The 17,822-nt window shown below is 43.4% G+C and overlaps 1 protein-coding gene across 9 annotated transcripts in view; it reads right to left on the reverse strand.

The window, feature by feature from the left end:
• LOC147350951 (ATP-binding cassette sub-family A member 10-like) overlaps window positions 1–17,822 on the reverse strand; it is a 54,540-nt gene that overhangs the window by 15,922 nt on the left and 20,796 nt on the right. For 7 of the 9 annotated variants that reach the window (XM_086355881.1, XM_086355886.1, XM_086355882.1 and 4 more), the window contains exons 16-25: window positions 16,182–16,272; window positions 15,558–15,697; window positions 14,692–14,811; window positions 13,143–13,341; window positions 10,531–10,697; window positions 9,636–9,769; window positions 7,581–7,718; window positions 5,355–5,456; window positions 4,083–4,250; window positions 3,760–3,873 (exon numbers count right to left, since the gene is read on the reverse strand). In XM_086355881.1, the coding sequence (XP_086212007.1) occupies window positions 3,760–3,873; window positions 4,083–4,250; window positions 5,355–5,456; window positions 7,581–7,718; window positions 9,636–9,769; window positions 10,531–10,697; window positions 13,143–13,341; window positions 14,692–14,811; window positions 15,558–15,697; window positions 16,182–16,272 (1,373 nt within the window). The remainder of the gene's footprint in view (window positions 1–3,759; window positions 3,874–4,082; window positions 4,251–5,354; window positions 5,457–7,580; window positions 7,719–9,635; window positions 9,770–10,530; window positions 10,698–13,142; window positions 13,342–14,691; window positions 14,812–15,557; window positions 15,698–16,181; window positions 16,273–17,822) is intronic. The other 2 variants (XM_086355883.1, XM_086355878.1) reach the window with 1 other exon arrangement.

The raw sequence follows: 17,822 nt of genomic DNA on the forward strand, positions 1-17,822 counted from the left end.
AGAAAAACATCTATTTCTGTTACATTGACTACACTAAATCGTTAGACTGTGTGGATCACAGCAAACTATGGAAAATTTTTAGAGAGATGGGAATACCAGATCACCTCACTTGCCTCCTGACAAGCCTGTATTCAGTCCAAGAAGCAACAGTTAGAACTGGATATGGAACAATGAACTGGTTCCAAATGTAAAGGAGTACATCAAGGCTATAAGTTGTCACCCTGCTTATTTAACTTCTATGCAGAGCACATCATGCGAAATGCTGGGCTGGATGAAGCACAAGCTGGGATCAAAATTGCCAGGAAAAATATCAATAACCTCAGATATGCAGATGACACCACTCTAATGTCAGAGTGTTAAGAGTAACTAAAGAACCTCTTCTTTTTAAAATTTATTTAATAGGAGGATAATTACTTTACGATCTTGTGATGGTTCCTGCCATACATCAACAGGAATCGGCCAAAGGTATACATGTGTCCCCCTCATCCTGAATCCCGATTCCCCCTCCCTCCCCACCCTATCCCTCTGGGTTGTCCCAGAGCACTGGTGTGGGGGCCCTGCTTCATGCATCAAACTTGCACTGGTTGCAAAGGTGAAAGAGGACAGTGAAAAAGCTGGCTCAAAACTCAACATTCAAAAAACTAAGACCACGGCACCTGGTCCCATCACTTCATGGCAAATAGATGGGGAAACAATTCAAACAGTGACAGACTTCATTTTCTTGAGCTCCAAAACCACCGTGGATGGTGACTGTGGCCATGAAATTAAAGGATGCCTGCTCCTTAGAAGAAAATTATGACACACCTAGATAGCATATTAAAAAGCAGAGACATCACTGTGTCAACAAAGGTACGTATAGTCAAAGTTATGGTTTTTCTAGTAGTCATATACAGATGTGAGGGTGGGACCATAAGGAAGGCTGAGCGCCAAAGAATTGATGCTTTCAAATTGTGGAGTTGGCGAAGAGTCTTGAGAGTCCCTTGGACTGCAAAGAGATCCAACCAGTCCATCCTAAAGGAAATCAACCCTGAATATGCACTGGAAGGACTGACACTGAAGCTGAAGCTCCAATACTTTGGCTGCCTGATCCAAAGAGATGACTCATTGGAAAAGACCCTGATTCTGGGAAAGACTGAGGTCAGGAGGAGAAGGGGGCGACAGAGGATGAGATGGTTGGATGGCATCATTGACTCAATGGACATGAGTTTGAAGAAACGCCAGGACCTAGTGAAGGGCAGGCAAGACTGGTGTGTTACAGTCCATGGAGTCACAAAGTGTCAGACACAACTGAGCAGTTGAACAACAACAAAAGTTTAAAAAAAATTAAGGAGATATTGCATGAGTCAGCTGTCCACGCATCCAGTCAATGAGTCAACCCATAATGTGTCAGATACCAAGATTTTAAGTATATGAAACTGATTATAGAATAAAAAAAAACTTTTTAAAGTGTTCTGTCTATAAGCACAAGAAATATTTTCTCATAGAAAAAGCAATATAAACGGAAATCTGAGGGTTCATCAGCGTATTTTAGGACCTTAATCAGAACCTCCTGAAAGGTTCCCTGGCCACACCGTCACGGTTATGAGAAGCGCTGCTTTGGTGAGTCGTGTGTCGGTGCATCTTCTGTCTCGTGGAGACCTGCAGCCAAGCTCTCTAATCTAAGAGTGCAGGAAAAGAACTTACCCTTCACCACCCTACTTCCTCCTCTCCATCCCTTTCTTTTACCTTTTTTTTAAAAGAATCATTTATTTGGCTGCATCGGGTCTTGGTCGGGGCTGAGGGACTGTAGCTGAGCTGCACAGGCTGAGCTGCTCTGTGGCTTGTGGGATGTTAGTTCCTGGACCAGGGATTGAACTCACGTCCTCTGCATTGCAAGCCAAATTCTTAATCACTGGAAAGCCCCCTTTCTTTTTATCTTACTGTACAGATTAGCTCATCCATCACTTCTAACCCATTAGAAAAATTAAAATAATCCTCCCATTAACTGTTCCTTCCAACAAGCAGCAATAGGTACAATCTGTCCACGGCACTTCCCAGGCAAGTACACTGAAGGGTGGGTAGCCACGCCCTTCTCCAGGGGATCTTCCTGACCCGGGGACTGAACCCACATCCTGCACTGCAAGCAGATCTTTACCATCTGAGTCACCAGGGAAGTCCTAGGATTCCATGCTTAAAGGTCAACCAAATATGAACTCTTGATTAAAAAAAAAAAACCAAACATACAAGGCGACAGCCCACTAAGAGTGAGTCGAGAAGGGGAAAAAATACAGATTAAAACTATCTGAAGACTTTAGCTACTAGAATTATCAAACAACAAATACAAATATGTCAATTAAATGTACACATAAATCACATGTGAAATTTAAAAAAAACACAAACTAGTAACCAAAGGCTGTGAGGAACAGTTCAGGAAATTTGAAACAGAAGCTGAGTTCTGAAAAGCAAAACTGAGGTTTTAAAAATTAGCCAAAGATTAAAGATAATTTAGACACAGTTGAATGGTTTTTGGTCATAAAGCCACTGTTAGAATAAACAGGATCACCACATAAAGTTTCCAGACTTAAACATACCCAATAAAATAGTCTCAAAACATATACAGCAACATTAATTCGAGGGTAAAACCGACAAATCTACCTTTCCATTGGAATGCATGAGGAAAAAAATTAGATCAAGACCAATTCCAACAGTTAAGGACATATTACCGTGCTATGACATTTAACCACCAATATCACAACCACCAAACAAACTGGCTCAGGATTACAGGTATACAGGGATGAGACTTAGAAGCTCAGAAGCAACTCAATCACCTTTAGGATGTCTACTGTTGCAATGAATTCTCGAACTGGTTGCGTTTGGACATTTCTGCCCACAGTAAGCCCAGTCTTTGGATACCACCCACAGTGACCACCAGCATAGGTCTCACGGCCTTAGAGAAGCAAGACCTTGGTCTTCTGACCCAATCCCTCCACCTCGTCCCCAAAACAGACAGGAGAAAGGCGAGTCCACAAGAAAGAGAGAAAGGATAGAACATCTTTCCTTTTCTCACCAAGGGTCCTCAAACTAAGGGCATGCCTGAAATGCAGCTGGAGAAGGAAAGTTTCATTGTTTGTAAGATTAAAAGTTGCATTTTGGACTCGACTGGCCTTTCTTAGTACTTAAAGCAAATCTTAAGGAAGGAAACAAGACTGTGTTAATATCCACAACGGTCAGAAAGGAGTGCTGACCTGCTCAAGATGCCAGCAAGGCCTGGGGGAGGAGGCAGAGCAGAATATGCCTGACGTGGCTAATAATTTTATTTCTTAATAAAACTTTTCTCTGTTTACTTGTTTGCTTATGTTATTAGTCAATATGGCCACCTAGCACAATTTTTTTTTTTTTTATTATTAATAAAGGAAGGAGGAAACCTCCCTGAGTTGAGAGGCTCGGGCTCAGGTCTAATCCTTTAAAGTTTCTCCCACTCTATCAAATGAGGGAATTGACCCCAGTGATCTAGCCTTTCAGCTAGGACACGTCAGGATTTCTATAGCTGTTTCATCTCTTTCCAAAGAAACAGAAGTGCCAAAGAGACTTTTGAGAACAGAAAAAAAGGAAAAAAAAGAAGAAAATGAACTGAAACCTTAAACCATGAGCAGGGCCAAAGTGCGAAAGAAGTAGTTCCACTTCCTCCTAAGTATTTATGCCTAACTCTCCAGTTTTAGAAAAGGAACTTCAGGAAAACTTCATATAAATACGTATGTGTGTGCATTTTCAGATACTTACGAGAAAAAAGCTGAGGGACCAAAAGCCGTTATTTTTCCTTCCCCTGGGAAAGAGGAATGAAATCACGTACGTGAGGAGTATGAGACACGCCGCACAGCCGGCCACGCAAACCACCTGACCACACAAGATTAACAGCAAGGTTAGAGACAGGGTCACGGACAGGGTGAGGGGCAGGCAGAGGATCGGATCCCAGATCCCAAAGCTGTCAAAGGCAATTTTCTTGCACATGCCTTTTGTTAAGGACAAAGTGTTAACGAAAACGAATTTTTTTGTTTTGATTCTATTATTATATTTGGGGAGTTTGGGGGAAAATGACCACTTACCAGAGCAAACATGAATTGTAGTACAATTGTGGATTCCAAAAATATGTAGTACATTAAATGTATCGAAACAAGAATTCCGAAATAAAATGGGATGTCCACCAGGGCCTGTCCACACCAGTATGCTGAAGGACAGAGGCCTGAGATCCGTAACTGAGATTGGGCTTTTTGCTGGTGAAGAAACAGAAGGGATACGGGTGAGGCCAAGATCGTGGGTAGAAGAGGTATTTTGTTTCTGTGAAAATGTTAATTTTTAGTAAAATTTTAGAAGTAGTATGCTGCAGCAGCTACTTTTTTTGGTGAAAAGTCCATGTTCTTTTATATAGCAAATCTGCCTTCAGGAATTTGCTAGCCTGGGTTTAGAAGGCAAGCCACAGGACAACTAAGACACTCACACTATCCCAGAGAAAATAGCATGTCTCCCAGGTGGGGCTAGCGGTAAAGAATCCACCTGCCAATGCCAGAGATGCAGGTTTGGGCCCTGGGTGGGGAAGATCCCCTGGAGGAGGAAAGGACAGCCCACTCCACTGTGCTTGCCTGGGAAACCCCATGGACCGAGGACCACGGCAGACCACAGTCCATGGGGTCGCAAATAGTCAGGCACGACTGAGCACAGATGGCACGTGGCCAGAAAGAGCATTTTCCAAAATCCCTGCCATCCTGCTGGGGCGAGAGGATGGGGTCACCACTGGCCCTGCAGGAAGCGTCTGACCTGTGCCCCCTTTACAAGAATGGAGTCAAAAATTAGGAAATGTGGCATATCTTATATTTCACACTAAACAATTCCCTTTAGAATTGTAGATTAACTACACAAGTCAAAAAGTAGTGCATTTTCACCTCTGAAGTTGATGTGAAGCGATTCCCTTGTTAAAAATATGTATGTATTTGGCTGTGCTGGGTCTTGGTTGCAGCATGCGAGCTCTTAGCTCCAACATGTGGGATCCAGTTCCCTGATCAGGGATTGAACCTGGGCCCCCTATATTGGGAGTGCAGAGTCTTAGCCGCTGGGCCACCAGCAAAGTCCCTAGGGTGAGTCCCTTTAAAACCAAGGTTACTTTACTTTACTTTACTGTGGTCAGTCATGAACTTTCTCACCTCTTTGACATCACGATGAACCATTTAATAAAATGCATACTTAGATTAGAGTAATACAATTCATGTGTAAACATTTTCTCATCTAAGACAATAAAATTCCAGCTTACTGAAGTCAGAGGGAATCGTCTCTCCTCCTCTGCCCACCCTCCATGCGCCCCCTCCCCTCACCCAGCTTCTTACTTTGTAATCACTGACGCTGCTCATTCCAATGTAAGGAGAAAGGCAGTTTACGACGAGCAACAAAAGAAAATCCAAAAGGCCCATTCCCCATCTTGGGTTATCCTGCAAGTTCCAAACACATCCGTAAGCTACTGCGCTTGTTACCAATCACACAATCAAACACAAGGATCAAATACATTTAGGGAAAAGGTGAAAATGTCCAAATGGAAGGATATACCTGATTTAAGAAGCAAACAAAGAGCAAACATGTTTGTTACCCTTAAAGGCAGGTTCCATTCCCAGGAACTGCACGATTTGAAAAGAAATTTAAAATCTGAATTTTATACGCCTGTGTTAAAAAGACAGACAACAGTTTCTTTTGCATATTTGGATCTGGTGCGTGAAGACTAAGTCATTTCAGTCATGTCCGGCTCTTATACGACCCCATGGGCTGTAGCCCTCCAGGCTCATCTGTCCATGGGATTCTCCAGGCGAGAATACTGGAGTGGGTTGTCATTTCCTCCTCCAGGGGATCTTCCCGAGGCAGGAATCGAACCTGTGTCTCTTATGTCTCCTGCACTGGCAGGAAGGTTCTTTACCACTAGCTCCATATCTACCATAATCAAACACTTGTGTTAGGAAACATTTGGAGGCTGAGAAGTGGTTATTAAAATCATGTGTGATTAAAAGTTGCACTGCACTCCACAAGATACAAAAGACAAAACAACCAAGACCCCAAAGGACACTGTAATATATAAAGCGACAGAGAGAACACTGAAATTGTAAAAAGAATCGTAATTTCAGGGTTGGACCACACATTCCACACTTGCTTTAATCAGCAACTATGAAATGCTCAGTAAATCCCCCAGGGAAATCTGACATAAGATGAAGAATTTGGGTTGGAGGCTTCTCTGGGTGTTCTAGGTTTTCCAAGAAAATCTGTTCATTCATTAATTTCAGAAACTATGTATTGGGTACCTAAGAAGTATAAAAAGCTATTCCAGACTATGAACCAAAGAAAGCTCAAATTACTAATATGACTCTTTAACAGTTCTCTGTCATTTTAGACGTCTCCATGTCGTTTAGGATCTTGGCCCTTTCAGGTTCTATGTCTTAGGGAGCTGGCTGTAATTTCTAACCAGACACAATTTTAGACTGCAAGAGTGGGGCCCGTGATAGAGCATGATAGCGTATTAAGTGTGGCAAATGAATGGAGAAACAGAGCCACTTAAAGGGTCGAAAACAATAGGGAACATTCGACTTACTAGAATTCTATTATACATTTACGTTTTCCCATAAACATTTTAAAAATGGTAATGAAGCTAAACATTCAGTTCAGTTCAGTTGCTCAGTCGTGTCCGACAGTTTGCGACCCCATGAATCGCAGCATGCCAGGCCTCCCTGTCCATCACCAACTCCCAGAGTTCACTCAAACTCACGTCCATCGAGTTGGTGATGCCATCCAGCCTTCTCATCCTCTGTCATCCCCTTCTCCTCCTGCCCCCAACCCCTCACAGCATCAGAGTCTTTTCCAATGAGGCAGCTCTTCCATGAGGTGGCCAAAGTACTGGAGTTTCAGCTTCAGCATCAGTCCTTCCAATGAACACCCAGGACTGATCTCCTTTAGGATGGACTGGTTGGATCTCCTTGCAGTCCAAGGGACTCTCAAGAGTCTTCTCCAACACCACAGTTCAAAAGCATCAATTCTTCAGTGCTCAGCCTTCTTCACAGTCCAACTCTCACACCCATACATGACCACAGGAAAAACCATAGCCTTGACTAGATGGACCTTTGTTGGCAAAGTAATGTCTCTGCTAAACATTAAGTGAGCTGAAAAACTCTTTATCTTTCAGAATAATGGCAAGCATGTATCGAATGCTTACTCTCCCCTTGCAAAATGTAAGTCCCTCCTAAGATGGATTTTTTTTTTTCCTGTGCCGTGTACGCTGTATCTCCAGCATCTAGAAGCAGCCGGTCCTGGCAGACACTCAAGAAACACTTGCAGAAGGAATGAAGACGGTACATGCCAGGCTCTGTGGCAGGTGCCTAATAAATTCACCTGACCCTCACAGCTTCACAGGAGGTGTGAGGATGTCCCGCTCTTAGAGGAGAGGCCCAGGGAGCAGGAGGGCTCGCAGGGAGCAGGCTGCATGCTCAGGTACAGGCTCTGGCGCCCCTGCCCCTTCCTCAGCTGAGGAAGCCCTAGGCAGCTGAACTGCCTCTCAGAGAAGTTACCCCTCTACTTACAGGCGGAAACGTGCTTCTCTCCGTCTTAATAAGCTCTGTGACATTAAAGATTCCAAGCAGGGCATTGCTAACAATCCCAATGAGAACAGGAAAACAGTTCATCCTCTTGGTATTGCATGCAACTGAAAATCTGTAATCCTTTAAAAAAAAAAAAAAAGGAACGCAAATATACACTCTCAATTCTTAGAGTAAATCTCCTTATTGCAGAGTCTGTAAACTGTCGGGGTGGAATTAGGATAGGGAGACAATTAGCTTTTCCTTGACACTTCTCCCTACTGGAATTGGTACAAGACTGCCTTATTTTTGTAATTCAAGTGACTTATTCTATACATGAAATAAATGGACATTCACGAACATGGAAAGATGTCAAAGATCTAGATTCTATGTGACAAGGAAAGTCGTAGGACTTGTCTAATACGATTTCAATTTAGAAAATATGTTTCTGAACATGAGATCATTCTAGATATAGTGAGTTGTGTTTTTATAAAGGAAAGAGTGTAGAAGATAATTACTAAATGCATTAATATGAATATAATTCAGAAAAACGAATGGAATTATGAAGAGAATTTTACCTTCTATGCGACATACTCCAGTAACGTTTGAATTAATCTATTAAACAGTATTGCTTTTTTCTGCCTTATTGAGGTATAGTGAAAGTCGCTCACTTGTGTCCGACTCTTTGTGACCCCAGGGACTATACGGTCCATGGAATTCTCCAGGCCTGAGAGAGGGTAGCCATTCCCTTCTCCAGGGGATCTTCCCAACTCAGGAATCGAACCCAGGTCTCCCGCATGGCAGGCAGATTCTTTACCAGCTGAGCTATCAAGGAAGCCTTATTGAGGTATAACTGGCAAATAAAACTGAAGTTATTTAAAACACTTGAAGTGTGCATCGCAGTGAGAATTCCCTGGTGGTCTAGTGGTTAGAACTTGGTGCTCTCCTCGCTGTGGCCCAGGTTCAATCCCTAGTTGGGGAACTAAGATCCCTTAAGCCACGCAGTTCTGCCAATAAATAATGTGTACATCATGGCAACTTGATACCCATATAACTGTGAAAGGATTCCTCCCATCAAGTTAACTAACACATCCATACCGCACATGTATATGTGTGTGTGTGTGTGTTTGTGTGTATTTCTTTTTGTTGGGGGGGCAAGAATACTGGAGTGGGTTGCCATTCCCTTCTCCAGGAGATCTTCCCGACCCAGGGATTGAATTCGGGTCTCCTGCATTGTAGGCAGACGCTTTACCGTCTGAGCCACCAGGGAAGTATCTCATACATGTATAAAACATTTAAATTCTTCCCTTAGCAAATTTTAATCACACCATACACTGTTAGCAGCTACAGTCACAAACTCACATTAAAGCTCAGATCTTATTTATCCTATAGCTAAAAGCCTCTGCCCTTTTACCAACGCCGTCCTACTCCCCCACCTGCCCCTAGCCGCCACTTTCTACTCTCTGTTCTATGAGCTTGACGGTCTTTTTTTTTTTTAAGATTCCACTTCTAGGTCGTACCATATGCAGCATTTGTCTTTTTCTGTTTGGTTTATTTCACCTACCATAATGCCCTCCAGGCTCATCCATAGTGTCCTCAAAAGACACTTTGCTTTTATAATGAATAAAGTAATTTTAAACAACTTTATTAATAATAATAATAAAATTTATTAATTAAAAATGATCCTATTAAGAAGTAAAGAAGGTGGAAACTGTGCCCTGTAGAGGATTAAAATTTCATACCTTCTTCTAAAAGCAGCAAAGCAGTGTTCAAGTTGTATTGATTATAGAATAATTGAGCTGCTTTTCTATGATTTACAAGTATTTGGATGTGGCAAAAAGCCATGCATGATAAAAGTCCATGGAGGCAAAAAAAAAAAAAGATTCAGATATATTCTTTCCCTTGGAATTATAATTTGAATTGTTGAATGTGTATGTCTTTTAGACAAAGGTACTTAGTGGTAAACAGAAGCAGATCTTTTTTCCTTCCCACTTAAAATCTATTGAAAAATAAAATTTGGTTTGACAATCTTTTTAAAAAAGTCCACGGAGGCAAACGTACCCTGTGGCCACCAGACACGATGATGGCTCCGTTGTAGGAAGGGTCGTCTGAGCCGTTTCTATTTCTAGCATCATCTACTTCCAGAACTAGATTCTGATGCTTCAGGGACTGCACAGCGTCTTCAATACTGGATCCTGAAGAAGCCCGTGAAGAAGGCAGCACGAGAGCAGGAAGGTCAGTGTCAAGGCTTTAGGATAACGGTTTCGTCTTCTGTGAAGGAATGGTGCCCTGCCCCGGCAGAGCCCCCGTCACGCTCCCAGCTCAGGAAGCGCTCTCTGATGCTGGGACCTAAGACTGCAGCCCACGCTCTCGACCCTCTCCAGAAAGTGTTCACTTCTCTTGCAATTCTTAGTTATTTCCTGAGAAATCTGTGATTCTCACGGAAATAAAACTTTTTATTAGTGAATGTTACAGACTTTCCAGAACTCTGCAATGTCTGTAATTACAAAATACACACAAAATCCCCGCTCAGGACCCAGACGAGGGGACCAGGGTACCCCAGCACGACGCTTACAGCCCTGGTGACCGAGTCACGAGACCGGCGCAGAATCAAGCAAGCTTGGTGTTCTCCATTCTACCACTATTTCTCTTGATTCGAAAACAAGTCCTTCAGTTTCCTCAACCTGAAGATGAGGCAGGCTAGACAGGCCCTGCTTCCGCCCCTCGTGTTGTTGTCAAGACAGATTTGTCTGCCTCTCAACTTTGCCCTCCTCAAAGTTCTTTGACAGTGAAAACTGAAGACTACAGCCTTCTTGGTGGGCCAGTGGTTTGGACTCCACGCTCGCACTGCTGAAGGTGTGGGTTCAATCCCTGGCCAGGGAACTAAGATCCCACAAGCTGCATGGCATAGCCAAAAAAAAGCTCACTGAGGCTACACTGAAGGCCTGCCGCTCACCTGTATTGTTGATGATCAACAGGTTGGTCAGAGGAGGTTGAGGGAGCTGTTCCAGAGAAAGGAAGTACATTCCGGGTGAAAACTCCCAGCGATGATCATGAAAATACACTGAATACACGATCTTCTCGCAGACAGTGGGGATTAAGGCAATTCCGAACACCACTAACCTAAGTCAGAGAAAATGAAACCGTGAGTCTAAAACACGTTCCCTCTGATTAAGTCACAGACACGCTCTTTAAAGGCCAACCTATGGAAATCCAACACGCAGATATGCCATGTAGTTACACAAAATGAAACCCAGAGTGGGATTAATCTGAAAGTGGGCCCACATTTTAGCATGATTGTATCACGTTGCCAGGCGTCCGAGGGGGACGGAGGACCAGAGGAGGAGGTGAGGTCCGGAGGGTTCCTCCGCGGGCGTGCTGGCTGACCAGGACGCGTGGGAGAGTCTGCGGGACCTCAGACAGCCTACCTAGGGGGTGCTTTTAAAATATCTCTTTACTCTTGTTGCTTCATTCTTCTTTCATTTTTACTTTTTATATTATAAAAGTATGACAACACATTTACAGGAGATTTGGAAAATACAACGTGACATATAGCTCCACTATACATTACAGTTACTTTTTAACTAGATAAATTAAGATTTTTAGCTGGGGTTTCAGCATTAAAAGTCTCAAAAAACGAACAGAATAGACAGCAAACTAGGATATATTAACAGTAGACCTGAAAACCACTATGGACCAATTCAACATAATAAAGATTTATCCGATATAGAAAAGTGTGATGGAATCAGAGGGCCTGTCTCGAGAGTTCTGGAGGGCAAGGAGCCGTGCTTCACGCTGTGTCTCCAAGTGCACCATGAGCACGATTTCAAGTGACACTTGACCTTCTGTCCGCTGTTACTTGACATGTATCTTAACTTTGATGAACCTACATGCAGCACTGAATACGCCAGCTTCAGATCCTAGAACTCACTCCAACAACCGTAAGTAAAACACTTCCAAGCCGTCTTTCTGTTTCACTAGCAAGTATGTGCGTCCACTCTTTTCAGTAATCTCCTCCCTATCAGACCTCAGACTCTATCAGCCTCTCGGCTTCTAGAGAAAGAACAACAAAGTCCACCAGAGAGGATTCCCCTCCGGTCTTATCAATGAGAAAGAAGACAGATCCAAGGACGCGCCGAGGTCCCATTCCACCCCTCAGGTATCACCAGCCTCTGCTAGCATCACAGGCCGGCCTCAGTGCTCCTCTGGGCCTGCTCCACCCCACTCCTGGGACCTCCCACACTGAGTTCATCTTTCCTTCATCCTCCGTGACGTCCCTGCTACTGGCTCATTCCCATCATCACTAAAGCATGTTCTCTCTGTCTTCATAAAGAAATAATGAAATTTCCTTCTGACTGCAGTCTCCCTTCAGCTACTGATCATAGAAAGAACAGTAGAAATTCCCTCTGTGGTCAAGCACCTGACAAGCGTTATCTACTTTCAGGCTTTCTCTTCGTAAAACCTGAAGGACTTCCCTTTTGCCAAATAAAACAGAGGCTTTTGGTTCTGAGCCATCATCCTCCACCACTTGTCTGCTAATCCTTTCCTGTTCTCTAGTCTTGGCTCAAAGGTGAGCATTTCAATGAGACCAACACTGACCCACCTGTCGAGAATGAACCCTAGCTCCCTCCCCAGCTTCTTGGTCTACTCTACTTTGTATAAGCTACTATATAATGTATTCAGTTTTTATATTTATCATTTTTTACCTTTTCCCCCAATCAGAAGGTAAACACTATTAGAAGGGTACAGATCTCAATCAAGGTATGTAGAACAGTTTACAGGCTTCAGTAAAGATTTGTGGTGTACTGAACAAACAGCATGGTTATTGGGTAGTTACTTGATTGGTGCTTTTCTCCCTGACAAGATCGTCCGTCTCAAGGCCTTTTCAGTGGTATTTAACTACCGCAGGACATTACTGCAGACACTCAAAACAAACCTATTACATGAATGAAGAAATCAGTAGATGTATTTTCTTGACATTGGGACCTTTTATGCATATATGGGTAGAAGGCAACGGCACCCCACTCCAGTACTCTTGCCTGGAAAATCCCATGGATAAAGGAGCCTGGTGGGCTGCAGTCCATGGGGTCGCTAAGAGTCGGGCACGACTGAGCGACTTCACTTTCACTTTTCACTTTCATGCATTGGAGAAGGAAATGGCAACCCACTCCAGTGTTCTTGCCTGGAGAATCTCAGGGACGGGGGAGCCTGGTGGGCTGCCGTCTCTGGGGTTGCACAGAGTTGGACACGACTGAAGCGACTTAGCAGCAGCAGCAGCGTGCATATATGGACTAAAGACTTGAAGAGTCTGATAAGGGCTTCTCTGGTGGTCCAGTGATTAAGAACCAACCTTCCAATGCAGAGGACACGGGTTCAATCCCGGGTCGGGGAACTAAGATCCCACGTGCCTTGGAGCAACTAAGCCTGAGCACTGCAGCTGGAGAGACGCCAGCACGCCCCAGAGAGAGACCGCGCCCTGCAGCCAGGACCGCACGCAGACGAGAATAAGTGAGTAAATATTTTAAAAATAACAAAACAAAAAAATTTCTTAAAAAGTGCGATACTCACAAGGACAGGAAAATCTTCCTCTCATTCCTCAGCTTTAAGAAGCGGAGTCTCGCCACCGCACAGACTTGGCGTCTCCACAGAGCTGCAGAGCTGGCGGCCTGTTTCACTTCCGGAAGGGCACCAAGAGCCTGCTGGGCTTCAGACTCCGCTCCAGGGTCTCGGGTCACGTCGATTTCCGCCAGGCCCCCGACACCGGGATCTGTAACCATGTGATCAACTATTACAAGAGGTTACTTTACTTACATTTTCTCTTTAGAAACTTTGAGAAATGATGTTAGACTATTTGAAACAACACTTCTAACACATCGACTGCTGATAGCTACAACTTTTACATTCAAATCTTTCCTTCAAACAAATGTAATGGATGCAGTTTCGGGGAGGGAGGGAGTCAGTTTGAGGGCATGGGTTAGGCGTCTTGAGTGCATGACTTCATTCGTATCTGTAGAGAAAGCTCTTCACTGAGGGATCTGTGCAGAGCGTGTCTTACGCAAAAACACCATGATAAATGTCTACAGCCGAATTTCCTGAAAATTCTTCTCCTTCCTTCGTCTCCTCCAGAGGATCAGTTTATAACCGACAGTTGACATTCAGTAACTTTTTCAAGACACCGTGGTGTTAAGTAAGAGAAAGTCCATGAAGATCCCCTGTTTGAGTCCCACCCACACCACACGTGAGCCGTATGACTGCGGCTAATCACTCAGATGTGTAAATCTCACTTTCTCACCTACGTCATAATATAAATAAAATAACTTATGGGGATTAAGAACAACAGAATCCTGGGTTTTCCCGGTGGGCCAGTGATTAAGACTCTGCCTTGGAATGCAGAGAACACGGGTTCGATCCCCAATCTGAGAAGATCCCACAAGCTTTGGGGCAATCAAGCCTGTGTGCCCCAAAGCCCATGCTTTGCAACAAGGGAAGCTGCCACAAGAAGAAGCCCGTGCCCCACAGCTGGAGAGCAGGCCCCTCTCTCCACAACTAGAGAAAGCCCACACACAGCAAAAAAGACCCCGTGCAGCCATCGATAAATAAATACTTTAAAATAATAAAAATAAAATCAGGTTTAAAAAAAACCCAACAGAATCCAACAGTTGAGCATTATGTCTGGCACATAGTAGGCTTCTAAATTCTTCAAATTAGTATTACTATAAAGTAAGAGAAGATAACATCTTATTTAATTATCTGCCATGAATATGTTAATTAGAATGAGTTGGTTAGCTAGGCAAGAGAACATTCTTACAGGGAATGGCAAGAAAGAGACAAACCTGGATTTAGGACGTTAGCAGAGAGCTACTGAGGGATAGTGGTGGGCACTGCAGAGGGAAGAGGTTAGACCCGACGGGGGGCACACAGCGTCACAAGGAGACTGGTCTGGCCCCAAGCCTAATGACCTTACCATAAAACATTTACGATACCTTAAAAGGTGGATGGCCCCCTTTATGCCTAATTCACCTTCTAGTTAGAATTCCACAGAAAAATCTATAAATATAAATTAACACATGGTCATTTTCTTTTTCCTTAATTTCCTGCTAGACACACATTTTTATACCTGGCCCATTAATTGCTGATCTGCCTTTTAGGTTCAAGAATACTTCATTTAGAGTTGTCATGGAAACACCAAAATTCATTATGCCCTGGTCAGAAGAGTTTTCAAGGTCTCTGCAAAGATCTAAAAAGCAAAGTAACAAAACAATGCAATTATTATTGGTAAAGAGTACACTAAAATACTAATTGCTAACAATTACTCAGGATAGATAAATCTGAAAATATTTTCACATTAGAGATGCCAGCAATTCAAGAAAACATTCCCATAAGGTGTTCTCTTGTCCTTCAAATCATTTTTGTTATTTTACATCTCTATTATAGTTTCATAAACTTTAAAATCTCCTGCATTTCTATGGCCATGTGTGTGTTTATATCTGTATGTCTATTTAAAAACTCAAAAAACTTCAAAATAAAAATTCAGGCGGCATGGAATAAACTGAATTTTCTTCTTTGTACTTTCCAAATTTTTTTATAATCAGTATCTTACATTCATAATTAAAATTATAATTTACCAAGAAACTATAGACCTGCTTGTAAATGTTTTAAAAATAAGGTTTATTGAGCCTGTATCTCAAACAGAAATGAAAGGTTTCTGCTGATTCAGGAAAGATATATGTCAAAGCTTCGTTTAATGTTGATGAAGAGAGCAAACCCGAGTTTCTCAGTGGACTACATTCAGGGAAACTTAGTTGCTCTCTCATCAAAACCATGTCCAAGTAACACACTTCATTACATTGGAAATGGGAGGGAGAGTACTTCTGGATACTTTCATGTAGAAGCTTCAGAGCAGGACTTGGAGAGCCGCAGAAAATGCAGTCAGCATCATCGTGGGCCAGGGGCTGTACTCTATGTGGTCACACAGTCTGTTACCTGGAAACTTGTCTGTTCTCTCCAGAGGCAAAGTATACACAAGTTTTTCTTCATTTTCTGCTGTTAACTTGGCATCTGAGATGTGCTGTGTGATGAGGGATGTGATTCTCTCCGTATTGCACCTTTCATTCCTGTGTAAACTAAATTTTCAAAAGAAGCATGAGTCCTTCAAGTTCTTCTCCAATATGACTGCTCACTAAAAGACAGTTTTTGGTTAAACAGTCTGTATATATTACAGGCATACCCTGCTAACATCAGTAACCGGTTCTGACATTCTAGGAAGTGGATTTGGAATACAATTTTAGACTTTCAGGACAAACCGTTTTATTAAAAATGATCGACTGCTTTTAGGCGGACACAACTGCAGATTTTTCCTATATAAATATTGCCAAAAATGTTGTATTGAAAGATACAGACATTTTTAGAAATTTTCATGCTTAAAACCAAGGTGTAACCAATAAGAAAATGTTAACAAGATATTTCGTAGTGTCTATTGTAAATCAATCCTCTCCCCAAATGAAGCTGACTTTTCTTACAGTTCTAAAGATTACATGGAATTACAATATGGTCACCCCTCATGTGGATACAGTCTTATCAACAACAATCACACCCAGAATACGTTACCTCAAGTGATATCCAATACCCCATTTCCGCTTCAGGAACAGAGACGACCCTGCGCATCTGAGTTTCCCGTTAGACAGAAACACTTTCCTATCTGAGTAGAAAGAGAGAAAGAGTAAATTTTGTAAACTGCTTGTATAGAACATTCTTTCTGGAGACCAAAACTGGCTGGATTTTTCAGGATGAATGCAACCTCGGTAACTAGGGTTCCTAGATGCTCCTACTTGACACCAGTCTCTACCCTGGGACTGACAGTGCTGACCTGGGCACACAGAGGCTTGAGATGGGCTGATGCATTGGGTCTTGCACTTTCAAGGCTCAATCAACACCACGAGAACCTGCTTGGACCATGCCTCCTAGAAGACGTAATACACCTTCAGGGGGAGCAGGACCATGCCTCCTAGAAGACGTAATACACCTTCAGGGGGAGCAGGACCATGCCTCCTAGAAGACGTAATACACCTTCAGGGGGAGCAGGACCATGCCTCCTAGAAGATGTAATACACCTTCAGGGGGAGCAGGACCATGCCTCCTAGAAGATGTAATACACCTTCAGGGGGAGCAGGACCATGCCTCCTAGAAGACGTAATACACCTTCAGGGGGAGCAGGACCATGCCTCCTAGAAGACGTAATACACCTTCAGGGGGCTGAGTTACCTAAGTCACCCTCGCAAAGGAAATCCACCCTAAATACTCACTAAAAGGACTGATACTGAAGATGAAACTCCAAAACTTTGGCCACCTGATGCAAAGAGCCCCCCCATTGGAAAAGACTCTGATGCTGGGAAAGATTGAGGGCAGAAGGAGAAGGGGACGACAGAGGATGAGATGGTTGGATGGCATCACTGACTCAATGGACATGAATATGAGCAAACTCCAGGAGATAGCGGAGGATGGAAGCCGGGTGTGCTGCAGGCCATGGGGTCGCAAACAGTTGGGCACGACTAAGCGGCAACAACAGCGAAAGCCAATGGCCATTCAACCACCAGCTGAACTGCCAACTCTGCAACACACAGGCCAAGTGAATGCCTATTGATTTAGGGCACCGAGCTTCGAGATGGCTTGTGACAGCAGTTTTGAGGCAGGAGACAATTGACACAAGAGATAAAGTGCATCCAACCTTGATTTCATGTGGGAAACTTCGGATACTCTTACAAGGCACATCAGCAGCAAAAGTTTCTCTCCCTTCCCTGAGACCCTTTCTGACCTCATTTTCCCCAGATTCCTTCTCTACATGATCTCTGGCCTCACTGAAACCGTCCTCCCCACCTGCCAAGATTTCCGAGGCAAAACGTTTGCTGTCTCTCTAATTCTCCAAACTTCACACCCGACACCTCATTCAGTAAAGAAAGGATCTCCCTAGAAGGGCACAAAGGACTGCAAATTTAAAATAGAGTTTTTCCCAGCTAAACATTCCTTTCTACTCAACAAAAAATATATATTTTTGTATGTGCATGTGCTAAGTCACTTCAGTGGGAAGCCACATATTTTTGTATACACACACACACACACACACACGCATACACAATACAGCTTCCCAGGTGGTGCTAGTAGTAAAGAACCTGCCCGCCAGTACAGGAGATGTGGATTTGATCCCTGGGTCAGGGAAATCCCCTGGAGGAGGGCGTGGCAACCCACTCCAGT

This window comes from Bos grunniens, chromosome 19 (genome assembly GCF_055505025.1).
Source record: "Bos grunniens cultivar Pamir isolate PY7600 chromosome 19, Bosgru_T2T1.0, whole genome shotgun sequence".
Taxonomy (NCBI): domain Eukaryota; kingdom Metazoa; phylum Chordata; class Mammalia; order Artiodactyla; family Bovidae; genus Bos; species Bos grunniens.